The sequence below is a fragment of the Hypomesus transpacificus genome, chromosome 22 (genome assembly GCF_021917145.1).
Source record: "Hypomesus transpacificus isolate Combined female chromosome 22, fHypTra1, whole genome shotgun sequence".
In the NCBI taxonomy this organism is placed as follows: Eukaryota; Metazoa; Chordata; class Actinopteri; order Osmeriformes; family Osmeridae; genus Hypomesus; species Hypomesus transpacificus.
The window spans coordinates 10,130,357-10,152,290 of NC_061081.1; the positions used below are offsets into that span (position 1 = coordinate 10,130,357).

Genomic DNA, 21,934 nt, shown 5'->3' on the forward strand with positions numbered 1-21,934 from the left:
TTTAAATACTGAATTCAAGATTTATTCTTCTCCTTTCATCGCTTTCAGAGTTTTATTGTTGTTGTGAACTATCCCTTTATCTATATGAAATCTTCAACAAAAGCTTGTTGTGCATCTGTCTAGGATGCTGGTTAGTGTACCTGAAGTCGGTCCTGGAGATGTGGGTGAGGCGGGACTTGTTGGTACCGCAAGGCTCGATATAGTAGCGTGAGCTAAGCACGTTGGTTCGCACACCCAGCAGCGCTGCTCCCTGGTGTTCGACAGATGTACACAGCAACGCACACGCGCCCTTCGGTAGGTCTGTCACCCATGACCTGATGGACAGGAGAGGAGAGTTGGATGAGGATGAAGAGCCGGTAGAAACCTCATCATGAACCAACTAAGCAACATCCCAACACACACTCTTCCCCCCCCCACCCAATTTCTCTCTTTCTCTCTCAAATACTCTCTCTCTCTGTTTTTGTTTGTCTGTATCTTACACATACCACTTCTCTTCTGTCAGCCCCCACTCCCTCTTCTTTCTTTCTTTCTTTCTTTCTTTCTTTCTTTCTTTCTTTCTTTCTTTCTTTCTTTCTTTCTTTCTTTCTTTCTTTCTTTCTTTCTTTCTCTCTCTCTCTCTCTCTCTCTCTCTCTCTCTCTCTCTCTCTCTCTCTCTCTCTCTCTCTCTCTCTCTCTCTCTCTCTCACTCTCTCTAATTCCAATCTTTCCTCCTTTTTCTCGTCCCTCTCTCCTTCTCTTACCTGAGCACCAGGTGGTCTCGGGGCAGATGAGGGGCCATGCTGTTCCTGACGTACTGGTAGATCTCAGTCCGGTGGTCCAGAGTCTCGACCACCCTGCTCTCCAGCAGGTCCTCGTCCCAGCGGGCCTGCTCCCTCAGGACCCGTGTCAGCACTTCCTCAGGCCCCGCAGGCACCTCCACGGACACCTTCCACAGACGCAGCGGTGAGCCGTCATGGACCTGGAGAGAGGGGAGCACAGAGAGCTGGAGTGTATTTGGAAACTAAGGGGAGAGAGTTGTCAGGAGGACAGTTATCTTGACTGTGGCTGTCAGATACAGAATAACAATTTTTCAAGTCAAGTATGTGTGTTATTCTGTTTGGGCAACATAATACAACATCTAGTGTTGTCATATCCCAGAGGCCTGGCCTCTCCTTATCGGCCCCATCAGTCAGCTGTTTGCTGATCGCAGGCCTTGTGACTGGGATGGGAGGCTGAGGAAGAGATAACCTCTACCTGGGCCTCACACCTGAGAGAATGCATAGATAGAGCCGTGTTGGTGTGTGTGTGTTGGTAAAGACTGTGTCTATTCGTTGAGAAAGAGCTGATTGTGTGTGCGTGTTTCAAAATACTGCGTTTTTGTGTATTGGGAAAGATCTGCTTGTGTGTGTGTGTGTTCATGTCAAGATGATGTCATTCTGGGCCGGGGTCCAGTGCAGGGGGGAGAGGGAGACTAAGGGCCAGGCTACTTTCACACGGATGTGTTTCTACACAGGAAACACCCACTTGTGCTTTTCCATAAGTGTAAGAAGAAAAAAGAGGGAAATGGAAAATAGAGTAGTTTTTTTTCTAACTCGAGAGTCTTTTTTAAACCTTTCTTTAAACAGTGCATGCTTAACACCCAAGTAAATAAAATGTGTAATTTTCTTGTCTGAAGCAGCAACACTCCTTTAGAAACCATCAGAAGGCCAAGGCACCACGAACACAACACCACCACAAGACAACACTAGAACGCTCTGTCTTACCTTCCTATAGGCCAGCTCAGCGTGCTCAGAGGTGGAGCAGCTGTCGTAACCTTTGAACTTGTCCTTGGCCTCTTTCAGCATGGCGTCCAGGCTGTCCCTGAGGTAGGTCTGGTATCCAGGGGCTCCGCCCATGGGTCCTTCCACTGCACCCCCTGCCCCACCCCCTAACTCCTCCAGCTTGAGGGGCACCAGGGCCTGCTCCATGTACGAGTTCCTGCAACGGTTCATCTCCTCCGGGATCTGTGGGAGAGAAGGAGGGAGGCTCGGGTTAGGGTTAGCGTGAGGATTATCAACGCTAGCGCTATCTATGGTTAGCATGAGGTAGATGGGTTAGTATTAACATGAGGAACATTGACATACTCTGTTTTTAATGGTTATTATCAGGCCTATGAGGTTAGCGTTATATATGTATGTGCAATATTATTTAACTATAGCCCCATATCCTAAGCAAAAGCTTCAATTTAACTTTGGTCTGTCAAGGTTAGTCGATTTCGGGTGACCTTTCCCTTAGAAACCCAAAAAATCTAGTTCAGATAACAAAGAAGATAACATGCTACCAGAAATAACCAGGTGCAGTATCTTATCTATGTGGCCTCAGCTATCCTGATAGGAACCCAGCCTCTGCAGATTATAGATTTAAAAACTCAGCAGTTTGACATCAGGCTCAGACAGACAGAAAGTAATATGGAAGCTTTTAGCATCTCTGTTCTCTTCTCTTTTCCCGTCAAGAGTCTTCGCAATCAGTATATAAAGCTCTCATCTTATTAGGCCATCATCACCATCATCATCATCACCCTAATCATCATTATCATAATCCCTCTCATCTTCATCCACATGATCTTCCATGATCTTCGTCATTATCATCATCTTCATCATCATCGCCCATCCCCAACCACTCAAAGTCCAGAATAAACACAATCATCGGAGGCCATCAGGAGAGGATAATGTTATTTCCATGTTCCAGGCCTACATCTGAAAGAGCTTGATAATTGAATAAGGCATGTGGCTCGCTAGCTCAACTTGCAAGCTCAATGTCCCATGTGACATAATGAAACACGCACAGTGCAGTTCGTTTTCTATGGCTCCACAAAAACAGTTGCTCTAACTTATCTGTAGCCAACTGGCACCAATCATTCTGCTATCCACCCTACATCCTCACTTTGCTATTCTACAATCACAAACCTCCTCGCTGGACCTTGGGACTTTGACTGGCTCACCGACCCCCAGAGTGGGCTCCAAAGCATTGTGGGTATTGCAGTGCAACACAGGGGCTTTACTGTGTTTTACCTTCCCAGAAGGCCACTTGCATAACTACTGCTCACAGATTCCACAGGACGCAGGGTAAACAGAAATATGGAGTAATACCAGGTCAGGTCAAATAGAGAGGCGTATGAAAAGTGTATGCGCTCATGTGTGTTATGTAACCGTAACATTGTTTCAAAAACACTCAAGGTTGAAAAAAACAAACAGGTCATGGATTAAGCTGTTTCGTAACCAAGTTAAAACACGTCTCACAGGACAAACACACCACAGTGTGACATTGCTGCAGGACTTAGAGCCAGCTGAAGTCAAGACTGTTGGGTCCTCCAAACACCTGACCTGCTCTGACCAATTCATGAAACAGTCTGGCGTAAAATCAACAAGCAACGGGTACGGAACAAGCCTGTTTCCAGTAAAGCGTTGTCTTCACAATCACAAAGTAGGCCATAGAGAGGTCAAACAGGAAAAAATTGGTGGGTCGGAAACTAGGACCCTGCACTGACCCGGAAAAGCTTCCTGCACTCCTGGATCATGTGGGCCAAACCGTGGGTGGCGGCCAGGTTCTCGTTCAGGTCCCTCTGATCAGGCTTCCCCAGGGTCTGCTTCCTGTTCATCACCCTACACACACACACTTTTGTTACACACAACCACACAAATCCACACCACCCGAGCACACACACACAGACGCACACACCTACCCCACCTACCAACACACACCGACACACCCACCACACACACAAATGGCAACCCTCAAACCCCCAGTACCACTGCTCACCTGGGGGAGGAGCTCTCCTTGCGGCGCAGTGTGTTGAGGTGGAAGAGTGAGGGCGCCAGGCACACGGCCAGGTTGGTGGGCGTCATCTGGTTCTCGGCCACGGCTGCTGTGACGTCGCTGAGCAGACACAGGAGGGTGTGCAGCGCCTCGCGACTCTCGTCCGGGAGGAGCAGCACGGCCGACCTCGCCGCCTGCAAACGCAGCTCCTTGGGCATGTCTGTGTGGAGGGGGGGGGGGTAGAAAGAATGAAAACAATTTGATTAGCTTTTCGATAGATGGACTAGATTATGCACGGCTAAACAGATGATTATCATGGCTTGGTGAACATGGGAGACATGTCCAACCATTCAGCTTGTTTGTAAGACCACTTACATACACTGCACCTTTATCTATGTCCATCGGTTAAGCCTCAGGTCATTTTACACATTTCGATGTGGTTTGAAGAGATTGCACGCTAAAAAGTTAGTTATGTAAGTGTGTTTGTGTGCGTGTGTGTCCATGAATGTTCGAAAACAAAGGTACAACACAGCCAAGGACAAACTGTCAGTTGGAGCTAAAGACAGTGAGTCATATACAAAGTCCCTGACAATACTATGCCTGTTTGTGTTCTTGTGTGTGTGTGTGTGTGTGTGTATATATGATATATTCCACACACTACATCATTCACCAACTATTTCCTGCTCTCTTTTTGTTTGTTGTTCTTACACATTTCCCAATCTCTCCCTCTGAGGTATTGGTGGTGAACATGCATCTACACATCCACAGGTGTGTGCTTATGGGTGTTCCTCTATCTCCACCTTTTATTGGTAAGTGTATAATGCATGTTGATGGATGTGCAAGGAAATGGGCTGGTGTGTGTGTTTGTGTGTATGTGCCTACTGGTGTGTGAGTGTGTGTGCACACTTACATTGGTAGATCTGGAGGAAGGTCTCAGACAGTTTGCTGGTCAGCAGAGGTTCCGGAAGGTCCCGGAAGTACTGCTTCAACATGTCCGCCACATCGTATGCCGATTGTCCCTCATAGTTGACACCGCCCCCATCGGCGCCACACGCCTCGTTCATCTGACGAAGTGCCTGGATACGAGATTTGACCCCTGATTTCCTGAACAGACCCACCTGAGAGAGAGAGAGATAGAATAGGGGGAGAAAGAAACAGAAGAGAGAGGAAAAAGAGTGATAAAGAGTGAGAGAGAGAGGGAAAGGGAGTAAGAAAGGGAGAGAAGGAGAGAAACAGAGATGGAAAGAGAGGCAAAGAGAGAGAGAGAGAGAGAGAGAGAGCGGGGGGAGAGGCCATGAGAGTGTGTACACCAGTTTCATAAGTCTTAAACACACACCCATGGGGCTAGGACAGTGATGTAATGCAGATGGTGTCTGCTAGCCTGTCAGATGCTTCAGGTTTTTACAAGACTCATGTAAACAAAAGATAAGATAAAACGTCATTATCCATTTCTGAAAATGTATCTTTGGCTTCACCAGGTTCCATGAGCAATAAATTAAAAGACATCAAAGAACATATCAAAATGCATAACACAACTATCAGGCACACAAAGACTAATGGAAAATGAATTGAAAACACACCGAAGCAAGATGAACACATCTTAGAGTAATGGCGTTTACAATACTCCCGCAAAAAACAAGCGAGCACTTTTTCTGTCAGCGTGGTTACATCACAAGAGATCCTATTCTCTGCATTATTTCCAAGAGGACCCCGTGATGCCCTGAAGAATGCCTGAGGAGAAATACTGGCCTGTGCTTATCAATGGCCTTTTATGGGGATGTTTCAAAATGGCATCCTTGGGAAAGCGAACGGAGATGAGGGGAGGGGAGGGAGAGGCCTGACCGAAGAGAAAAGCCTTCCCATCAGCCTTTTAATCACTACTGGACAGAGATGTGTTGTCCAGTAGAGGAGCCAACGTCATCCCTCATTCCCTTCCTTCCCTTCATTTCTATCGCCGTCTTTCTCGTCCTTTCCTCTTCTCTTTTTTCAGCTTTATTGAGACAGTTGGAGAGACAGTTGGAGCTTTATTGAGACAGTTGTTGAGACAGTTGGAGAGAGAGACAGTGGAAGGCGTACTAACCCGGGGTGGCCTCCTTTGACATTTCTACTTATCTTTCTTCCTCTCCCTATAGTCAGGTGGCTGAGCGGTTAAGGAATCGGACTAGTAATCAGAAGGTTGCCGGACCGATTCCCAGCCTTCCCAAATGACGTTATGTCCTTGGGCAAGGCACTTCACCCTACTTGCCTCGGGGGAATGTCCCCGTACTTACTGTAAGTCGCTCTGGATAAGAGTGTCTACTAAATGTAAACGTAATATACCACACCTTGCCACCTCCCTTGTCTCTCTCATTTTGGAGAACCTTGACCTGTCTGAACACCTAAACACAGGATGTGTGTCCTCTTCAGTTGTGATGTGTGTGTATGAATATGTGTGTGTGTCTAGGCAGCTGAGGGTGGAACCCACACTACTCAGCCTTACATACTAGCACAAGAGGAAAAAAAACATGCAGGAATATTCTGAGCCCAGCCCTAAGCTGAGTGTGTGTGTGTTCTGTTACACAGTGCCAGGTGTTTGTGCGTGTGTGTTTGTGCATGTGTGGGCGTGTGTATGTATTTGTACAGTAGATATGTGTGTGTATACGTGTGTGTAAGTGTGCGTCTGTATATGTGTGTGTGTGTGTGTGTGAGGGGTACCTGGTCCAGACACTGGTTGCGCAGGTAACGCATGGCTTGCTGGATGCTCTGAGGTAAAGGCTGGCCCGTGCGTTGGACGTTGATGAGCAGCGGCACACCGAACACATTCCTGTCTTTGTAGTCGCGCACTTTGATACGCTTCATAAACTTGGGCACAACCCTGTAACATACACACACACACACACCGACATGCAGGAGCAAGTTAGCACGTAGACACACATGCGAACACTTAATGCCTCTCTTGGATAGCTCATCAAGTTAAAAACAGTCCAATCAAACACAAGGAGTGTAGCCCACTTACTAGAATAAACACGTCTAGACTTCATACGCAATTTACTACCAATACCTTCCATTTGCATACCCACACACACACACACACACGCACACAAACACAAACTTGTGTGTGTGAGATCCCCAGCAGGCTGTTTTGCAATAAAGAGCTAAGGAGGTGTATTGGACTATGACCTGCTCACTGTCACCATGGCAACAGAGCTGTCGCGACAATGTAAACGCACACTTAAGTAAACAGGGACAGAACAGACAATGCACCAGCCACTCTACAGGACAAACATCCTGGGCCTGACACAACTAACAACAGCAGCACTCTCCTTGGGTGGCAAAAAAAGAAGCATTTTTGACGTAGGCTACAAGCATTTCCGGTAATCATGAGTTAAAAATCTTTACATTTTCTGTAAAGAAAATATTAAAATAGGTTCAAAAAGATTGACTAGGTTTTCATGGGTGTTGATTCATAATCAAACACCAGAAATATAACATATTTTAAACATGTTATTTTCTGGTCGTTACTAGATATTTTATCAGTCAATCTAGACTTGCGAAGACTTTTCCGGTTATGTGTCAATGGCACTGTAAATATGATCTAGCTAACACCTCTTGCTGTAGATTGTGGCACCTCGCTAGATAAAGTGTTGAAACCTGTGGCTTTGGCCCCTCGCCCACTCCAATATAATTTGTCAAGACTCAGTTACAGCTGAATGTGGCACTATGAAAGGTAAACTGACCAAAACGAAGAAGAAAAGTCAAAGAGGCCTGTCTCCAGGTTAAGGACCGAAGGATAAACAAGATTAGAGACAATAGAAGTGAGGGGGGAGGGAGGCATGCAAGGGTGTGTGTGTCTGCGTGTGTGTGTCGTAATGCAGTACACATCCGCTCTTTGTATTTGCGTCTGTCCCCCTCACCAACCAATGTCACTCTGTGTGCCAGAGACACACACACACACATCCAGGGGTCATATAATGGCTTTACAAATGCGCCCAGTGTTTTATGTGAGTGTGTGCATTTATCTCAGAGCCAAATGCAGGCAGCGTCCCAATCTCAACCAGGTAATTGTCCGAGGTGCGGCCCGAGTCCCAAGTCTTCGTCCTGACACCCATGTGCGTGAAAAACTACTGATTGTGCTGTTGAGGGAGGAGCGCACACACTTGTTCCTGGCAATTAGCAGCGTGGGAAAAGAATGTGAAACCCTAGCCGATCTTAAAACATAAAATAGTGGAACGGCCTGGAGATAGACAGAGGAGGACCGAGAGACAGAGGAGGGATTGAGAGAAGAATGAGGGGATGGAGGGGTTACTGGGTGGAAAAAAAAGTAAGAGATAAGACAGCTGTAGGCCTGCTGGTCCCTTTATGTCTGCCCCAATACAGAAGTAGAATGATGGGAGTCTGAGTTGCGTGTGTCTGCCCTATCTGTCAGTCCAGCCACCTCAATTTCACCACAATTTCACACAAGTCTGTTTGCTCGTCCACACAAACACAAACACACACACACACTCTGCTTTGTCTGTCCATCAGTCCGTCCACTCACCAGCTGAAGCCGTGCTTGTTGGTTGGGGTGTGCTTCTCTAGCAGGGCGGTAAGTTGCAGCAGAGACAGCTTCTGGAGCAGGTTCATCTGCAGCACTGACTGGCTGCCTACCTGGAGCTGGGCCGTGGCCGGGCCAGGCCGGTGGGAGTTCTGGAAGCTGGGCCAGCGGAGCTTCTGGGGCCTGGAGGAGAGGTGGGGTGGTGATGGTGGTGGCAAGGGAGCAGAGAAGAGGTTGGGGGGTGGAGAGGTATTGAATATGGATAAGTAAACGTAAATGAGGAAATGTAAATGTATGTTGAACATAGAAATGTGTTAGGGTTCAACTTTTACTGACCTGTTGGAGCGAGAAAGGGAAGCCCCCACTCCAGAGTCCCTCCTCTCCCTCATCCCTTCCTCCCCCTCCACCTCCCCCAGGGGGTTCCCTGTACTGTCCTGGTCGCTCCCGTTCTCTGCCTCCTCCAACCGGTTCTGAAGGGGTGAGGACGGACATGGCGAGGCAGAGTCCAACGCCGAATCGGAATCTCCCTCCTCCTCGTCCTCCTCCTCTTCCTCCTCCTCCTCGCCGGCCATGCCCTCAGACCAGGCATTGACGAACCGCTGCAGCCCGCTGACGCGCTCCAGCACCTCCTCCAGTTTGGGCTCTTCCTCCTCTTCCTCCTCCCCTTCCTCATGCTCGTTGTAGGGAACGTTGTCATAGAAACTGAGGCGGCTGTCGACAGAGCAGGCGGAGACGCGGCGGGGCGGGCGGCGGAGGCTCTGGCGCTCCCCGGCGACGGGCAAAGCACCATTCTCTGGCCCGTTGGCGTTCTCGTCACGGGAAGTTCCGTTACGGAGAGCTTTAGGGAAAGTTCCGGGTTTGTGACCCTCGGGGAGGTAGAAGAAAATCACTTCCTCCGCCTCTTCTTCCTCCTCTCGCCGCTTTGCGCCTGTGTTCCGGTGGTTTTGCTCAGCGACTGCTCCGTTGCTAGCCTGACTCAACAGTTGCTGTTGGGGAATTTTAGAGTCCGGGGGCACCATTGGCTGCTTTTTGGACTGCTGTGATTGGACGCTGAAGGGGTCAAAGCCCTCCAGGTACATCCCACCCCTTTTGGTGGATCCCGCCGCCGTGCTGTGGCTCCGGGCGCGGGTCACTGGGCTCGGCGTGCTCACGGCGCTCCCGCTGCTGGCTTCCGATTGGCTGCTGCCGCTGCTTCCTGTGCTGCCGTTGCTGGTCTGGGTGGAGTAGGACACGGAGTGGTTGCGGTTCAGCGTTTGCGTGTTCAGGTTGTGGTTGAGGTTGAGGCTGCCGATGTCCACGCAGTTGAGGCGGCGGAGCTTGTCGTCGTCCAAACCCTCCTTGATCACCGGGCCACTGATTTCCAGTTTCCCGCCGAGCCCCACCCTCTTCTTCCTCTTGGACGAGGTGGCCACGCTCCGCAGACGCAGGCTCTCCATCCTTTTCAGGAAGCTTTTGGCCCGCGAGCGGGTGCTTTTCCCCCCTTCGCCTCCTTCTCCTATTTCAACACCTCTGCCCTCTCCCCCCGTCCCGGGGTTGGTCTCGAAGGTGAACTGCCCCGTCGTGTCCAGCGGCGAGGGCGGGGTCCCGTCGGACAGAGAGTCCTCGTTGGCTCCCCCAGACCCCCCTGTGCCTGATGACGAGCACACGCTGACCACGGAGCTGGCACGGGTGGCGCCGGCCGGCTCAGAGAGGCGTGTGGAGGCTCCGCCCTCGCTCCTCCCTTCCCGCCCTCCGCTACCATTGCTGTGGAGAGAGGCCACCTCTGGCTGCTCGCTCAGGTCGGTCAGGACGCTCTCGGAGCTGTGGCCGGCACGGAGCGAGCCCGCTGAGGGCCTCTGGTCCTGGGGGACCGGGGCCTGGGCCCCTCCTCCTGTCTGGGGCAATGTGGAGGTGAAGACCTCCAGCTCCTCCAGACGAGACCAGCGCTTGCTGTCCCTCTGGAAGGTCCAGCGGCCGCTGATGGCGCACGGCTCGTCCTCATCAGAGTCTTCGCTCTAAGGGGGGGGGGGGGGGGGGGGGGCGGAGGATAAGATGAGGGAAACAGCAAGAAAGAGGGAAGAAACTGTTGGTCAGGAGAGGTGGAAACGACAATCACAAACATGAATTATTACACGAAAAGCTCCAGCTCAATTTCAGATTCAGGTTTTGGTTCTGTTAGATTCATTTCCTCAGTTCCACAAGGTACATTAATAACATTGCCCCTCAGAATGACTGATCACAGCAGTGGATCACAGACCGGATCTAGTGGCTGGGAAGTCTTGAGAAAGAGCAAAGGTTACTGGAGATGGAATCCAGTCTGCTGACTCCCTCATGACCACAAGGATATTAATATTGATGAGGAGCAGACACAGACACGAAGGGCAGCTGCTAGTACTGTGGAAATGGTCCATGACAAAATAATCCCACACACAAAATCACTGTTGCACACAAAGAGAATATCTCTCTCTTACACGCAAACACACACACTCTCCACCTCTCCCCTGTTCCCACTGTAGTTTATTTGCCTCGAGGGGGCTCCAGAAAATTCCATCCTGACCCTCAGAGTTCACACTCTGTCCGTGTCAGGCCACGACACACACACACACACAACACAGCAATAAACTGTTTTACATCAGATAAATACTTTAGACTTTCTCCTTTGAAGAGGAGTAGTCTAGACTTTATAATCCCTGAAAGTGATTCTCACACACACACACACACACACACACGTTCCAAGTAGGGGCGCGGGAGACCGGACACTTGAGAGGTGGCTCCTTCACGGTGGATAATAGCTGTGGCGACGAGAGTCCATAAAACAGAAACACCGGATCGTTTAACGACAGCCCCTCTCCTCACTGGGGCTTTGATCAGCAGAACCAAGAAGTGACCATGCCCCGCTGAACTCTGTCCTAGCCAGCGTCAGTGCAGAATGAGTTGGTGTTAAGGACTGGATGCGCGTGTACTGATATGGTGCTACTGGAGTGACAGAACATGGCTTGACAGGAAAAAAATTAAGAATGACCGAGACAGAAAGAATGAGAGCAAGAGAGGAAGAATGAGAAAGAGAGAGTGATAGAGAGAGAGTGACAGAGAGAGGGAGAGACAGAGGGGGGGGTAGAAAGAGAGAGAGAGAGGGGGGAGAAGGAGAGAGAGAGAGAGAGAGAGAGAGAGAGAGAGAGAGAGAGAGAGAGAGAGAGAGAGAGAGAGGGGGGGGGGGGGGGGAGAAAGAGAAAGAGAGAGGGGGGAGAGGGAGAGGGAAAGAGAGAGAGAGAGAAAGAGAGAGAGAGAGAGAGAGAGAGAGAGAGAGAGAGAGAGAGAGAGACGTGGCCTGAGACGTGAGGAGATCAATGCATTCTTAAGAAGTCTGGTTTGGGGGGGATGTTGGCTTAAAGTGCATAACTGCTCTCTCTCTTGGTCTCCTTCTCTCTCCCTTTCCTCCCTTGTTGACTCCTTCAATAAAGGGTGACACACCAAGGGTCGAGGGTCAAGCCTATGTGCAGTAGCACACAAGGGAGCAAGAATGGATCTGTTGAGTGTTTGGGGATATTACAGCGTTGGGGGTTAATGCTAGCAGAATATGGACCAGACACAAACAGCTACTTCGGAGTGTGTTAGTGTGTGGTGTCTAGAGGTGTGTTGAAGCTTGTCATTCATCAAAGATGACCAAAGTCATTTTGGTTTATTTTGTTCCAAGGAGCATATGCAAGTGTGTGTGTGAAGGAGACCTGCATAGACATGCACAGTTTTTCTTTCTTTCCTACACACTATGACCACCAACCTCCTTACAAACACACACATACACCTGTACCCCACACACAGCCCAGAGGAGTATGGTTTGGTTGAAGGCAACACAGACCTGGACTCAACATACTATTCCCTTTTATGGCATGCACCAAGTATGAGGAAGTCTCAGCTAGAACACAAGAACGAGGGAGAGCGGGGGAGCAGAGGGAGGGAAATTGTTTACCCCTTCATTTAGACATAAAAGCCATCTTCCCTCACCCCCAGGTCACATACAAGGGACTTGGAGGAGAAAAAATGACAGGTGCCTTCTCATTAAGAAGAGATGAGAGGAGATCTTATTTCACCCTATGGCTAAATATGAACCAAAGTTGGCACGTTAAGAGGAAAAGTCAATTGGGGTAGATGAGCTGAAGAGGGGGATTTTTCACTGTGTCGTGCGATTGGTGGAAAGGAAAAGAATCCTGGAGAGGAGAGTGTGCGGGTGGGGGGGAACAACTTACTCTTTTTCTCTGCGGTGAAATCTCCAGCCTCATCAGAGCACACTTGTTAAGAGTGTTGAGTCTCCTGTAAACATGCAGACACACACACGCAGAGAGCGACAGACGCATTAGAAAAGGTGACTTTAGATCCAGGTGCTTGTAATAAGTGTTAGTTAATGGATAATATGGATTTAGTAAGTTAGGAAGTCTTATTAGCATTTATGTAAATAAACATATTTTAGGGGCCTTATTACGCTAATCTCACGATAACTCTAACCCTAGCACCCAAATTTAATAACACTTACATAGTAACAGGTAATAAACATTTTATAAGGACTTTTATCTATGAAGCAGGTATCTTTAATAAGGTCTCTTATTACAAGCACCTGGATACAAATTTTTACAGAAAAGATTATTTCCAAATATTCTACACACAAAGTTCTCCCCACTTTGACCCAGCCGAGCCACAAAGAGGAGGAGGAGGAGAAAAAGGGGGAGAAAGAGGGGGGAAGAAGACAGAGGAGAGAAAGGAAGAGAAGAGGGAAGAGAGAAAAGCAGCATGGCTTGCTAATGAGCTGCTGATGGATAAGCCCCAGATAACAGGGGGAAAAGAGAGAAAGAGAGAGAGGAGGAGAAAGATGGGGGGGCAGTAAATCTGCTAGAGTGTCAACAAAACTTCAACAAAAATGGGGGGGCAGAAAGCTTATCCCCTAAGCCACCTGGCGGGGGGGGGGGGGGGGGGACATCCCTCCAGAGGGTTCTTAAAAAGATCATGTGACAGTCCAGAAATGGAGGGAGGATGAAGGAGGGTCAGGAAAAAGAGAAGGAGAAAGAGAGGGGGGTGGATCTGTTCCAGATGTGTGTGTGTGTGTGTGTGGGACGACCTGATGGTCAGGTTGAAGTACAGTGGCTGAACACATCTGTATCTGCCAGGTGTGTAGGCCTCCTGCTTAAAGGAGTTGCTAACCGGGGCCAACAAAAATATAACACTGCATGTGTATCACAAGAGCTTTCCTCCTGGCAATACATGAGACTACCTCTTTCTCTCTTCATCTCTTCCCACCTCTCTGGAAGCTTCTAGATCATTTGGTTCAAAACCCTCTGGGCTGACACGCCACCCAGGTGCGGGCAAAGATGGAATGTTCTAGATGGCCTCCCAAAGAAAAGAGAGGACAAGAAAAAAGTACAGGAACATAGTGTGACTAAGGAGCGGACAGTGGGGAATGTAAGGAAGAGATAAGATGGATGTCTGACGGAGGGATACAAAAGGTAAACAGGGGGGGGGGAGCATGTATCTCAGTACACCGCCTGGAGCGGGAGGTGTCAGAAAGGTGAGTGAGAGAGAGACAGAAAGAGAGAGAACGGGAGAGAAAGACAGAGAGTTGAAAAAGAAGAAAGTGAGGAGAAGGTGACCCAGTGAAACCCACCGCCTTCTAGCTCTTATCGCTTTTATTTTCATGTCATCTGTTGTTTCAGAACGCTTTAGAAGGTTACACGCACACAGTTCTATATCTCTGCATTGGTTGGTAGTAAATGAGGGGAAACGGTGGAAGACGACCGCACCTGCACAAGGCCTCGATGGCGTCTCTGTCCAGGAAGTCATGGTCGCGCATGACAGAGGTGATGTCAATGGGGAACTGGCCATCTGGGAGATAGAGACAGAGTGACAGAGATGGAAACCGAGAGTTAGAATGGACAATAGCTGCAGATGAGAGAAGATTGGGAACTAGGTTTTAGGAGGATAAAAAATCCCTTCTCTCTTTGGGGGACCTGTTCAGATATAAGGAGTCCCTCCAACCTTCACTCAGAAAACCCACTCCCTTCTTTCATCACCCACACAAACACACACACACACACACACACACACACAGTGAAAAGCACTGGCGAGGAAGTAAGGTCTTAACCGACCAAATAAACACAGCTGCAGCTTTTAGACCTAGGCAGCAGGGGTGTGTGTGTGTATGTGAATGTGTGTGTGTGTAGTGGCCGAAAAGTGGGGGGTATCATCCATAGAAGAATGACAATAGGTACTCCATTCCAAAAGAGTTCCTGCTTGCATGCCTGCCTGCCGGTCCACTTTGCCATCAATAAAGAGAGTCTTTAGGACAGAAATTACATGACAGAATAAAGCTAAAGGAATTCCACAACTGTCGGCGATTGCAGACAGGGGCGAAATAATGACCTAAATACCAAGGAGGAATGCCAACCCAGGGCCCAGCCCTTACGAGAGATAGCTTGAGCACAGCCCCTTAGGGGCGAAAGGTGATAAGAAAAACATTCTATTCAGGAGGTAACCACTTCTATCTTACTGTACTCAAGCAGGAGGCTATCTGTCGGTTTATCTTTAGAGAGGGCAATAGACCTGACAGCAGAGACAATAGAGATTTTGATGAGATTAAAAGGGAGGGAGAGAGGGAGAATAGCGAGCCTTACGTCAACAGAAATTCCATACCGGACAAGGCGGGAATGAATCAGCAAGTAAGCTGTTCAGTAAAAAAGGTGTTGCAGGAAGCCATGATTGATAATGGCGTGGTGGTGCGTGTTGTGTCACAGTGTGTGTAACAAAGGTGTGTTGTTCTCCTATTCTGTCAGAGGGTGTTCCTTTGTGTGTTTCGTAGGCTTGTGAGACTGTGTGTGTGGCCACACTAGAATGTGCCCTGCATATGGCTTGGTCACACTCATCCTTTCTCAGTTTACCCTGCCATTTTGCCTGCTGGATGTCCCATTCTGTCCACAGAGAGCACACCCTGGTCAGGCTTGGTCTGGTGACAAGAGATGAAATTCCCAAAAAGTTGATCTTATCAGGCTTCTAGTTGTGACGGTCAGATAAAGGACTGCGGTATGTCTGTGATTATATGACAAGCCTGGTTGTTTACCTTCTTTTGATTAATATCTTTTTGTGTTTTTTTCTCAGTTGACGGATGGATAAGACGTTTAGGATTGAAAAGATTTTCTTATGGAGGTCAAAAGATGAGCAAATTGTTGTGACTCTGTGATACTTGTGCCTTATAACACTGTTTGAATTAGTGTACTTTAGAAGGGCTCCTTGGTTTGAAGAGAGCGCTGTACCTTTGCATTCGTAAATAAAAGAAGCCAATGACACCAAGTGAAAACACACCCCTCGCAAATCAGGAATGCCCCATGTGTGTGTGTATGTGTGTGTGTGACTGGATGGGGGTAGGGATCTACAGCAAAAGCAAAGCTATTGAGGTACATGGGTTGGAGAATGACATTAGCACGTTAAATGACAGAACTGACCATTCAAGTGAAAGGAAAGACAGAAGAAAGAAAACAGGTCTTGTGTCTTGTTTGATTATCTCCTTGCCTATAGAGAGTGGTCCTGGATTTAGCCAGAGGAAGATAAAACTATCCCACTTACTGAGTTGACAACAAATGACCCATCAACATTAACGTTGACATTAGCATAGCAAACTAATTTGCTCTAAATGGGATCTCATGAGTCGTAAAGAATTTACGACACTGGCTTCTGCAATTTGACAACGTTTTTAGAAATAAGAAGCGTGCATAATAAATGTACCAGTAGTCTGGTGTTTTTTGAGAAAACAACCTTTAAAAAAATTCAAAGGTAGCCTAACCTAGAATGGCAAACTGATTACATCAGTAAAAAAGTGAACTGATGTGCCTTTCTCACAAAAAAAGGAACTGTGAGAAAAGGATTATGTTAGAGTTTTGCTAAATTGCTATGGCAATTCATCTGTCAGCATTGGTGTGTAGCAGAATGGATCAGGCACAGCTGAGTAAGGTCCCAGGGGTCCTTACCTTCATAAAGCTGGGCGTACTGTGGGAACCCTGCCGCCCGCAGCCAGGTGCACGCCTCTTTGGCTTCAATCTCTGGAGGAAGGGAGAGAGAGAGAGAGAGAGAGAGAGAGAGAGAGAGAGAGAGCGAGAGAGAGAGAGAGAGAGAGAGAGAGAGAGGGAGACACAGAGAGAGAGAGAGAGAGAGAGAGAGAGAGAGAGAGAGAGAGAGAGAGAGAGAGAGAGAGAGAGAGAGAGAGAGACACAGAGAGAGAGAGAGAGAGAGAGAGAGAGAGAGAGAGAGAGAGAGAGAGAGAGAGAGAGAGAGAGAGAGAGAGAGAGAGAGAGAGAGAGAGAGAGAGAGAGAGAGAGAGAGATGGGAAGAGACAATGTATCACAGACATAAAGGAGGAACAACCCTGAAAAACCTACATTTAAAAACAACAAATATCTTAATTTAGATGTCGAACAAGGACACACAGCAACATTTTGATGCAGTCAGAATATGGCTCGGGCACCTCCAAAAAGCCATTATGTGAACCCCCTGACCCTATCAGCCAGCCCACATCCCTCACTCCTCTCTCACATGCTTCTAAATCCCTGTCACTAGCATGGTATACAATACCCATGTTAGCCTCCTTTACACGCTACGTTGAGTGTGTGACATTGAAAACACTGGCCACACATTCTTTTCCCTCACACATGCATTCTTTCCTTGTTCACACATAACTTCCAAAGGAAGGTCTCCAGAAGGGTGCTAAACAACACCCTCTCCTCCACTTACTGGGGCCCCAAAGCCTTCCTCCACGCCGTCAGAACAGCGTCTCACAAAATCCCCCCATCTGTGTTCATGGTCATTTTAGACATTGACTGCGACATTTGGGACTAGTTTGTTAAGTGGCATTAATGGTCATTGGGGCGCCACTGTACTTCTGGGGAGACATGGGGACGAGTCTCAATTAGCTGTGAAAACTCTTTCAGACGGTACATGCCAAATGGGCCGTAACTCAAACCTGCCTTCCCCGGACTTTGAGTCAAATAGGTTTCAAGTGATATCATCTGAAATAATATAAGCACTTAAATTATATTAGCTTGAAACATTCACGGTTTTTATGTATTATGTGTGCACTGGCTCTGATTTATTTTCAGTTAAGTAAGAACATTAAATCAAGTAAAGCAATCAGACTTCACAAAAAGCGCCGGTCATGCCCTCTATATCTCCTCCAGTCTAATGGGGCTACTTCGTTCTCTCTGACTCTTTCTCGGGTAATTGTGGCCCTCCCTGAACAGTGTAAGGGTGGTACGCTTCATCTTTAGAACCAAATGGGTACCCAGTTCCAGCTCACTGGAAGCCAAAATTACAGCAACGACCTGGTGTTCCAACTCTAGCACGAGGGGGGAACAACACTTGAAAAGAAGAGAGGGAGAGATGCAAGCATGTGTAAGAGGCTCTCGTCTCCTACCAAGGGGTTGAGCGGGTGCAAGGACAAGAGAGACAGATACTGCATGTGAAATACAACAGGAGTGGGGGACCTGAAAGATAATAAACAGAAAGAGAGAAAGCCTATAAAAAGCCAAACCAGGAGACGCTTCATAGGACAGAGAAAAAGAGCCCAAAAGCTGCTTGAATGGGAGAAACAATTCCTCCATTTCAATTTCAAACTTACAGAATATGCAGTGCAGTGATCTGACCATTTCAAAGTAATTTTCAGTGCTTGTCCTGCGCCATCGACAAAAAGGGCCACATGTTGACGGACAGAGACAAAAAGAGACAGATAAGGAGAAAAGATAGAGGTTTCTGGAACACCCTAGAGCCGGGACTAAGAGCCATGGGCTTGAGGTCTTCCACCTTATACCTGTATTTACATACCAACAGCAAGCCTAGACGGCAGACAGACCCTCGGCAGCAAGGCATGACACGGCCCAGACACACAGGGTCTCCCCACGCCTTCCCAGGGGTCAGGGGGTCCCACGGTAAGCCTGGTGACACCCGCACGCAACCAGGTGTCAAATTACACATTAATGTTTTGGACAACTCTTTCATATGCCAAGGGAGCCTTCTTTTCTCTTCTAAGAATTGGAATTGCATTCCAGCCTGGCTGCGGTGCTGTGTTTGGAGGTTGGTATTTATAGAAGGTTGTGAACCCAAAGGAACGTACAAACCAAGGAGTAATTATACCAACATTCTTGAATTTCTGGCACACATTGAGTTAAGGCTTCCTGTATGTGTGTAAGTGTGTGTGTTTGCAAGGCCTGAGCTACTTAAAAGACAGAATACTAATTGAAATGTAGATAACACATACAAATAGACTGTCCCCACCCATCTATCTCCATGAGCTTACAATGCATTGGATGTCGTCTCCTCTGCCCCCACCCCCTGCAATCTCAGTCTACAATAGCTCAGACATGTCGGGTGTGTTCTGTCTCGCGTCCTCCTCACCACCAACCCTCTTCCTACTACGTCACTTCCTGACAGCCGGCTTCCTTGCAGGAAGTTAGCAGAACTGAGCAGTGCTGGAGTGACCGTAGGCCACCCTGCAACAAGGCCACACCTCCGTTTGTTCCTGCCTGAATAATAAGGGGCATGGCGGCCAACACAAACACACGCTCCATTGGTTGTAAGGGCTAGTTTGCCACTGCAAGCACCTTGTGGTTAAATACAGACCATGACCTCTACTGTGGCGCTGTGGCACAGAGTAACACTTGGAATGTTTACATTTTTGTTTAGGTAGCTATGAGCTTTAAGGTACAATTGATAAGATTTTTTTAAGAAAAAAAAAAAGCTTTGTTACATATACATGTGAGCTAATGAGGCCCTCTGAGAGTTGCTTAGCCAAACGGTTTAGGTACTAGTGGAATGTCAATTTCAAATCTTTGGAGTGGCCTGTCACTTTTCAGCCAATTATGTTCCAGCCAATCGCCTTCAGCAAGACAGGCACTCCTCCTTGACTCATTTTGTGAACCATTGTCCATCAAAGTCAAGCTGGAGGAAAGCGCAGAAGTTCAGACACGAATGGACACAGTTTTAGCAAGCAGACATATCTCAATTTTTAACCTGAATGACTTCCTGACTTCTGTCAGCAAAATCTGGAAGCCAGCTTTCCTCTGGCATCTCTCTTCCTGCCAAGCAGACAAGGAATACACTACCCTCTGCCTGCCAGGGAACAGCCACCCCTATCTTCCTCTCCACATTCAAATGTCCAACACCCTTTCATCTACAACCTAGCTGCATCTCACCTGTTGGCACACACACAGATACACACCACCAGTTTGGAATCTTATTTTAGATACTTAATTAAAGGAGTAATGGTATTGCATCTTCCAATGTCTGTCAACAAAAACAATTTGCTGTGATGTACTTGTATACTGTTTTATTGTATGAAAAGAAGAGAGAAGGGATGCTAATCGAGATTACATGTTGATCACAATAGGGCTTTCCTGCAGGAACTGTGCCAAAGTTGAAACTATTAAAGGGCCAGACAGGCCTCAGCGCTCTCCCTCTCTTCCCCTTCTAAAATTACCCAGTGGCACCCAACTGTTTTTCCCTCCACTTTTCCTTCGTCACTCCACCTTCGCTCATCTCCTGGCCTGTTTCTCTCTCTTTTTCTTTGCTCTGTCCCATTTCCTTGTTCCCCCCCATTTTCCTGTGACAGGAAGTTCTCACAATCACCGACCCCTACTTCCCCTGCCCAATGCAGGAGGTAGAGAGAGTATGTCTTGGCTGATTTATGCTGTGTGCCATAGCATTCCCCCTGAATTGCAATGGCTCTGCAGTTTAGATACCTTTGTAAACAATTTAAAGGTGGGTTGTTTGAGAGTGTGCAGACAGATATCATAGCTGGGAGATTAAAGGGAATAATGGGGTGTAAAGAACCATAAATTACTTTAGATTTGACGTGTACTGAATGAATTATTGATGATTGTTGAAGTCCGCTACCAAGTTGGATTGCAAACTAAATAAATTGGCAAAAAGGTTTTCTTAAATTGGGGGGTTAATCTTAAGGACCTAAAAAGTACATCTAGACAGAAGACTATGATAATAAAGGAACAAAACACAGTCAGCATTCTGAAGTGAGACATTCCTCAGGTCTCTCTGTTATCCCCCCCCGGAGACAGGTAGAGAGGAGGGATGAGATGTGTTCTCTCTGCCACAGAGAGAACACAATCCTAGCTCAGGTATTCCCTTAGAACCTGATGAAATGCTAAATATACAGTGTATTACAGAGTATTGAATGACTTCCAAACAGTGAGCTTGGGAACATTGAAACAGAATATGAAGTCCATTCCCTCACACACTTCAATGTTTGACACATTATTATCTCTAATGGTCGATCAGATCCAAACCAGATGTTCATTGAGAATGTAAACAAGTTTCAATCCAACGTTTGCTAACAAGCCGTTTTGGATAGATTCAGATTCTCTAGAGATTCAGACTATTACAGAAATAAATATGGAAAAATAAAAACAGTCATTTTGGAGAAGAGGGTATCAGGTTCTTTCATTCCAGACCAGAGTCAGGACATCTGGTGTTCCCTGAGAGGAACCAGCCTGGAGGTAAGTACCACCATCTGCCTGGTGCCATAGGATGCCTCTCTACTCCACACATGGGCACGCGTTCACACACACACCCCAACACACACACACAGACACGCACACACACATGAGACTGATGTTAAGCAACCCCTTGGTTGGTTACGCTCATCCAGGGCCAGTTGGCGCAAACACACAGAGACACACAGAGACACGCACACATCACACACACACACAGCTGGCCCAGATATATCAACACAATACGAACCCCCCAAGGTCTCTCCATACACTCTGGTGACAGATTTATATTTGCACAGGGCCTTGGACCCAGATCAGGTGGCCAGATCCCCATACTCCCACATCCAGACTCAGAGATAAGCCTTCAACAGACCCACAGTCAGATGGCTCTGTGTGTGTGTGTGTGTGTGTGTGTGTGTGCGTGTTTAAAAACACCACCAAGGCCAAAAGAAGGATGGGGCTTAGAGCAAACATGGCTGTTTCTGTACTGCTTCAAAACCAATGAATGGTGGTCAATCCCTCAGAAAGGCCAGGGCCATGTTTCCTTCCTGACTCACAAAGACTTCAGATGAAGCGTGCTTCCTCATTCGCACCCCTCCCTGCTAAACCACCGTTCACAACTACACTCCCTAAGACTGCCCAGTAGAGAAATAGAGACAGGCAAAAGGGAGAGAGAGAAGGGAAATAAAATAGAGAGCAGAGAGGTACTGTTAGTACACATATACTAATAAATAAAAGACCCACCTACCTAAGAAATAGAGTGTTGATATTTTACTGTATAAAATTCAGAGAATTGCTCATCACATGCCAGGAAAGCTGAATGAGTTGAATAGGGAGGGAGGGTGGGGGCAACACACACACAGACAGCAGACTAGACAGGGTGGCACTAGGAACATCCCTGGCCTGTCTCTCTCCCTTCTTTCGTCTCTTTCCCTGCCCCCTATATGCTCCAAAGTGGCCCCACAAGGGAGTGTCTGCTGGCTCCATGATACTCCGGAGAGCACTGACAAAGGCTGTCACATCCCTGTTTACTCCACACCATGACCTGTGTGTGTGTGTGTGTGTGTGTGTCTGTGTGTGTCTGTGCGTGCACACTCACCTTGTTCCAAATGGAATGACAAACTGTTACTTTGCACTCAAA

At 47.7% G+C, this 21,934-nt stretch overlaps 1 protein-coding gene across 4 annotated transcripts in view; it reads right to left on the bottom strand.

The window, feature by feature from the left end:
• Positions 1-21,934, bottom strand: part of dlc1 (DLC1 Rho GTPase activating protein) — a 73,438-nt gene that overhangs the window by 1,855 nt on the left and 49,649 nt on the right. For all 4 annotated transcript variants that reach the window (XM_047044446.1, XM_047044445.1, XM_047044444.1 and 1 more), the window contains 12 exons: positions 16,270-16,341; positions 14,053-14,134; positions 12,511-12,574; positions 8,624-10,281; positions 8,291-8,470; positions 6,469-6,628; positions 4,685-4,892; positions 3,778-3,994; positions 3,506-3,620; positions 1,743-1,982; positions 741-958; positions 141-314 (listed from right to left, as the gene is read on the bottom strand). In XM_047044446.1, the coding sequence (XP_046900402.1) occupies positions 141-314; positions 741-958; positions 1,743-1,982; positions 3,506-3,620; positions 3,778-3,994; positions 4,685-4,892; positions 6,469-6,628; positions 8,291-8,470; positions 8,624-10,281; positions 12,511-12,574; positions 14,053-14,134; positions 16,270-16,341 (3,388 nt within the window). The remainder of the gene's footprint in view (positions 1-140; positions 315-740; positions 959-1,742; positions 1,983-3,505; positions 3,621-3,777; positions 3,995-4,684; positions 4,893-6,468; positions 6,629-8,290; positions 8,471-8,623; positions 10,282-12,510; positions 12,575-14,052; positions 14,135-16,269; positions 16,342-21,934) is intronic.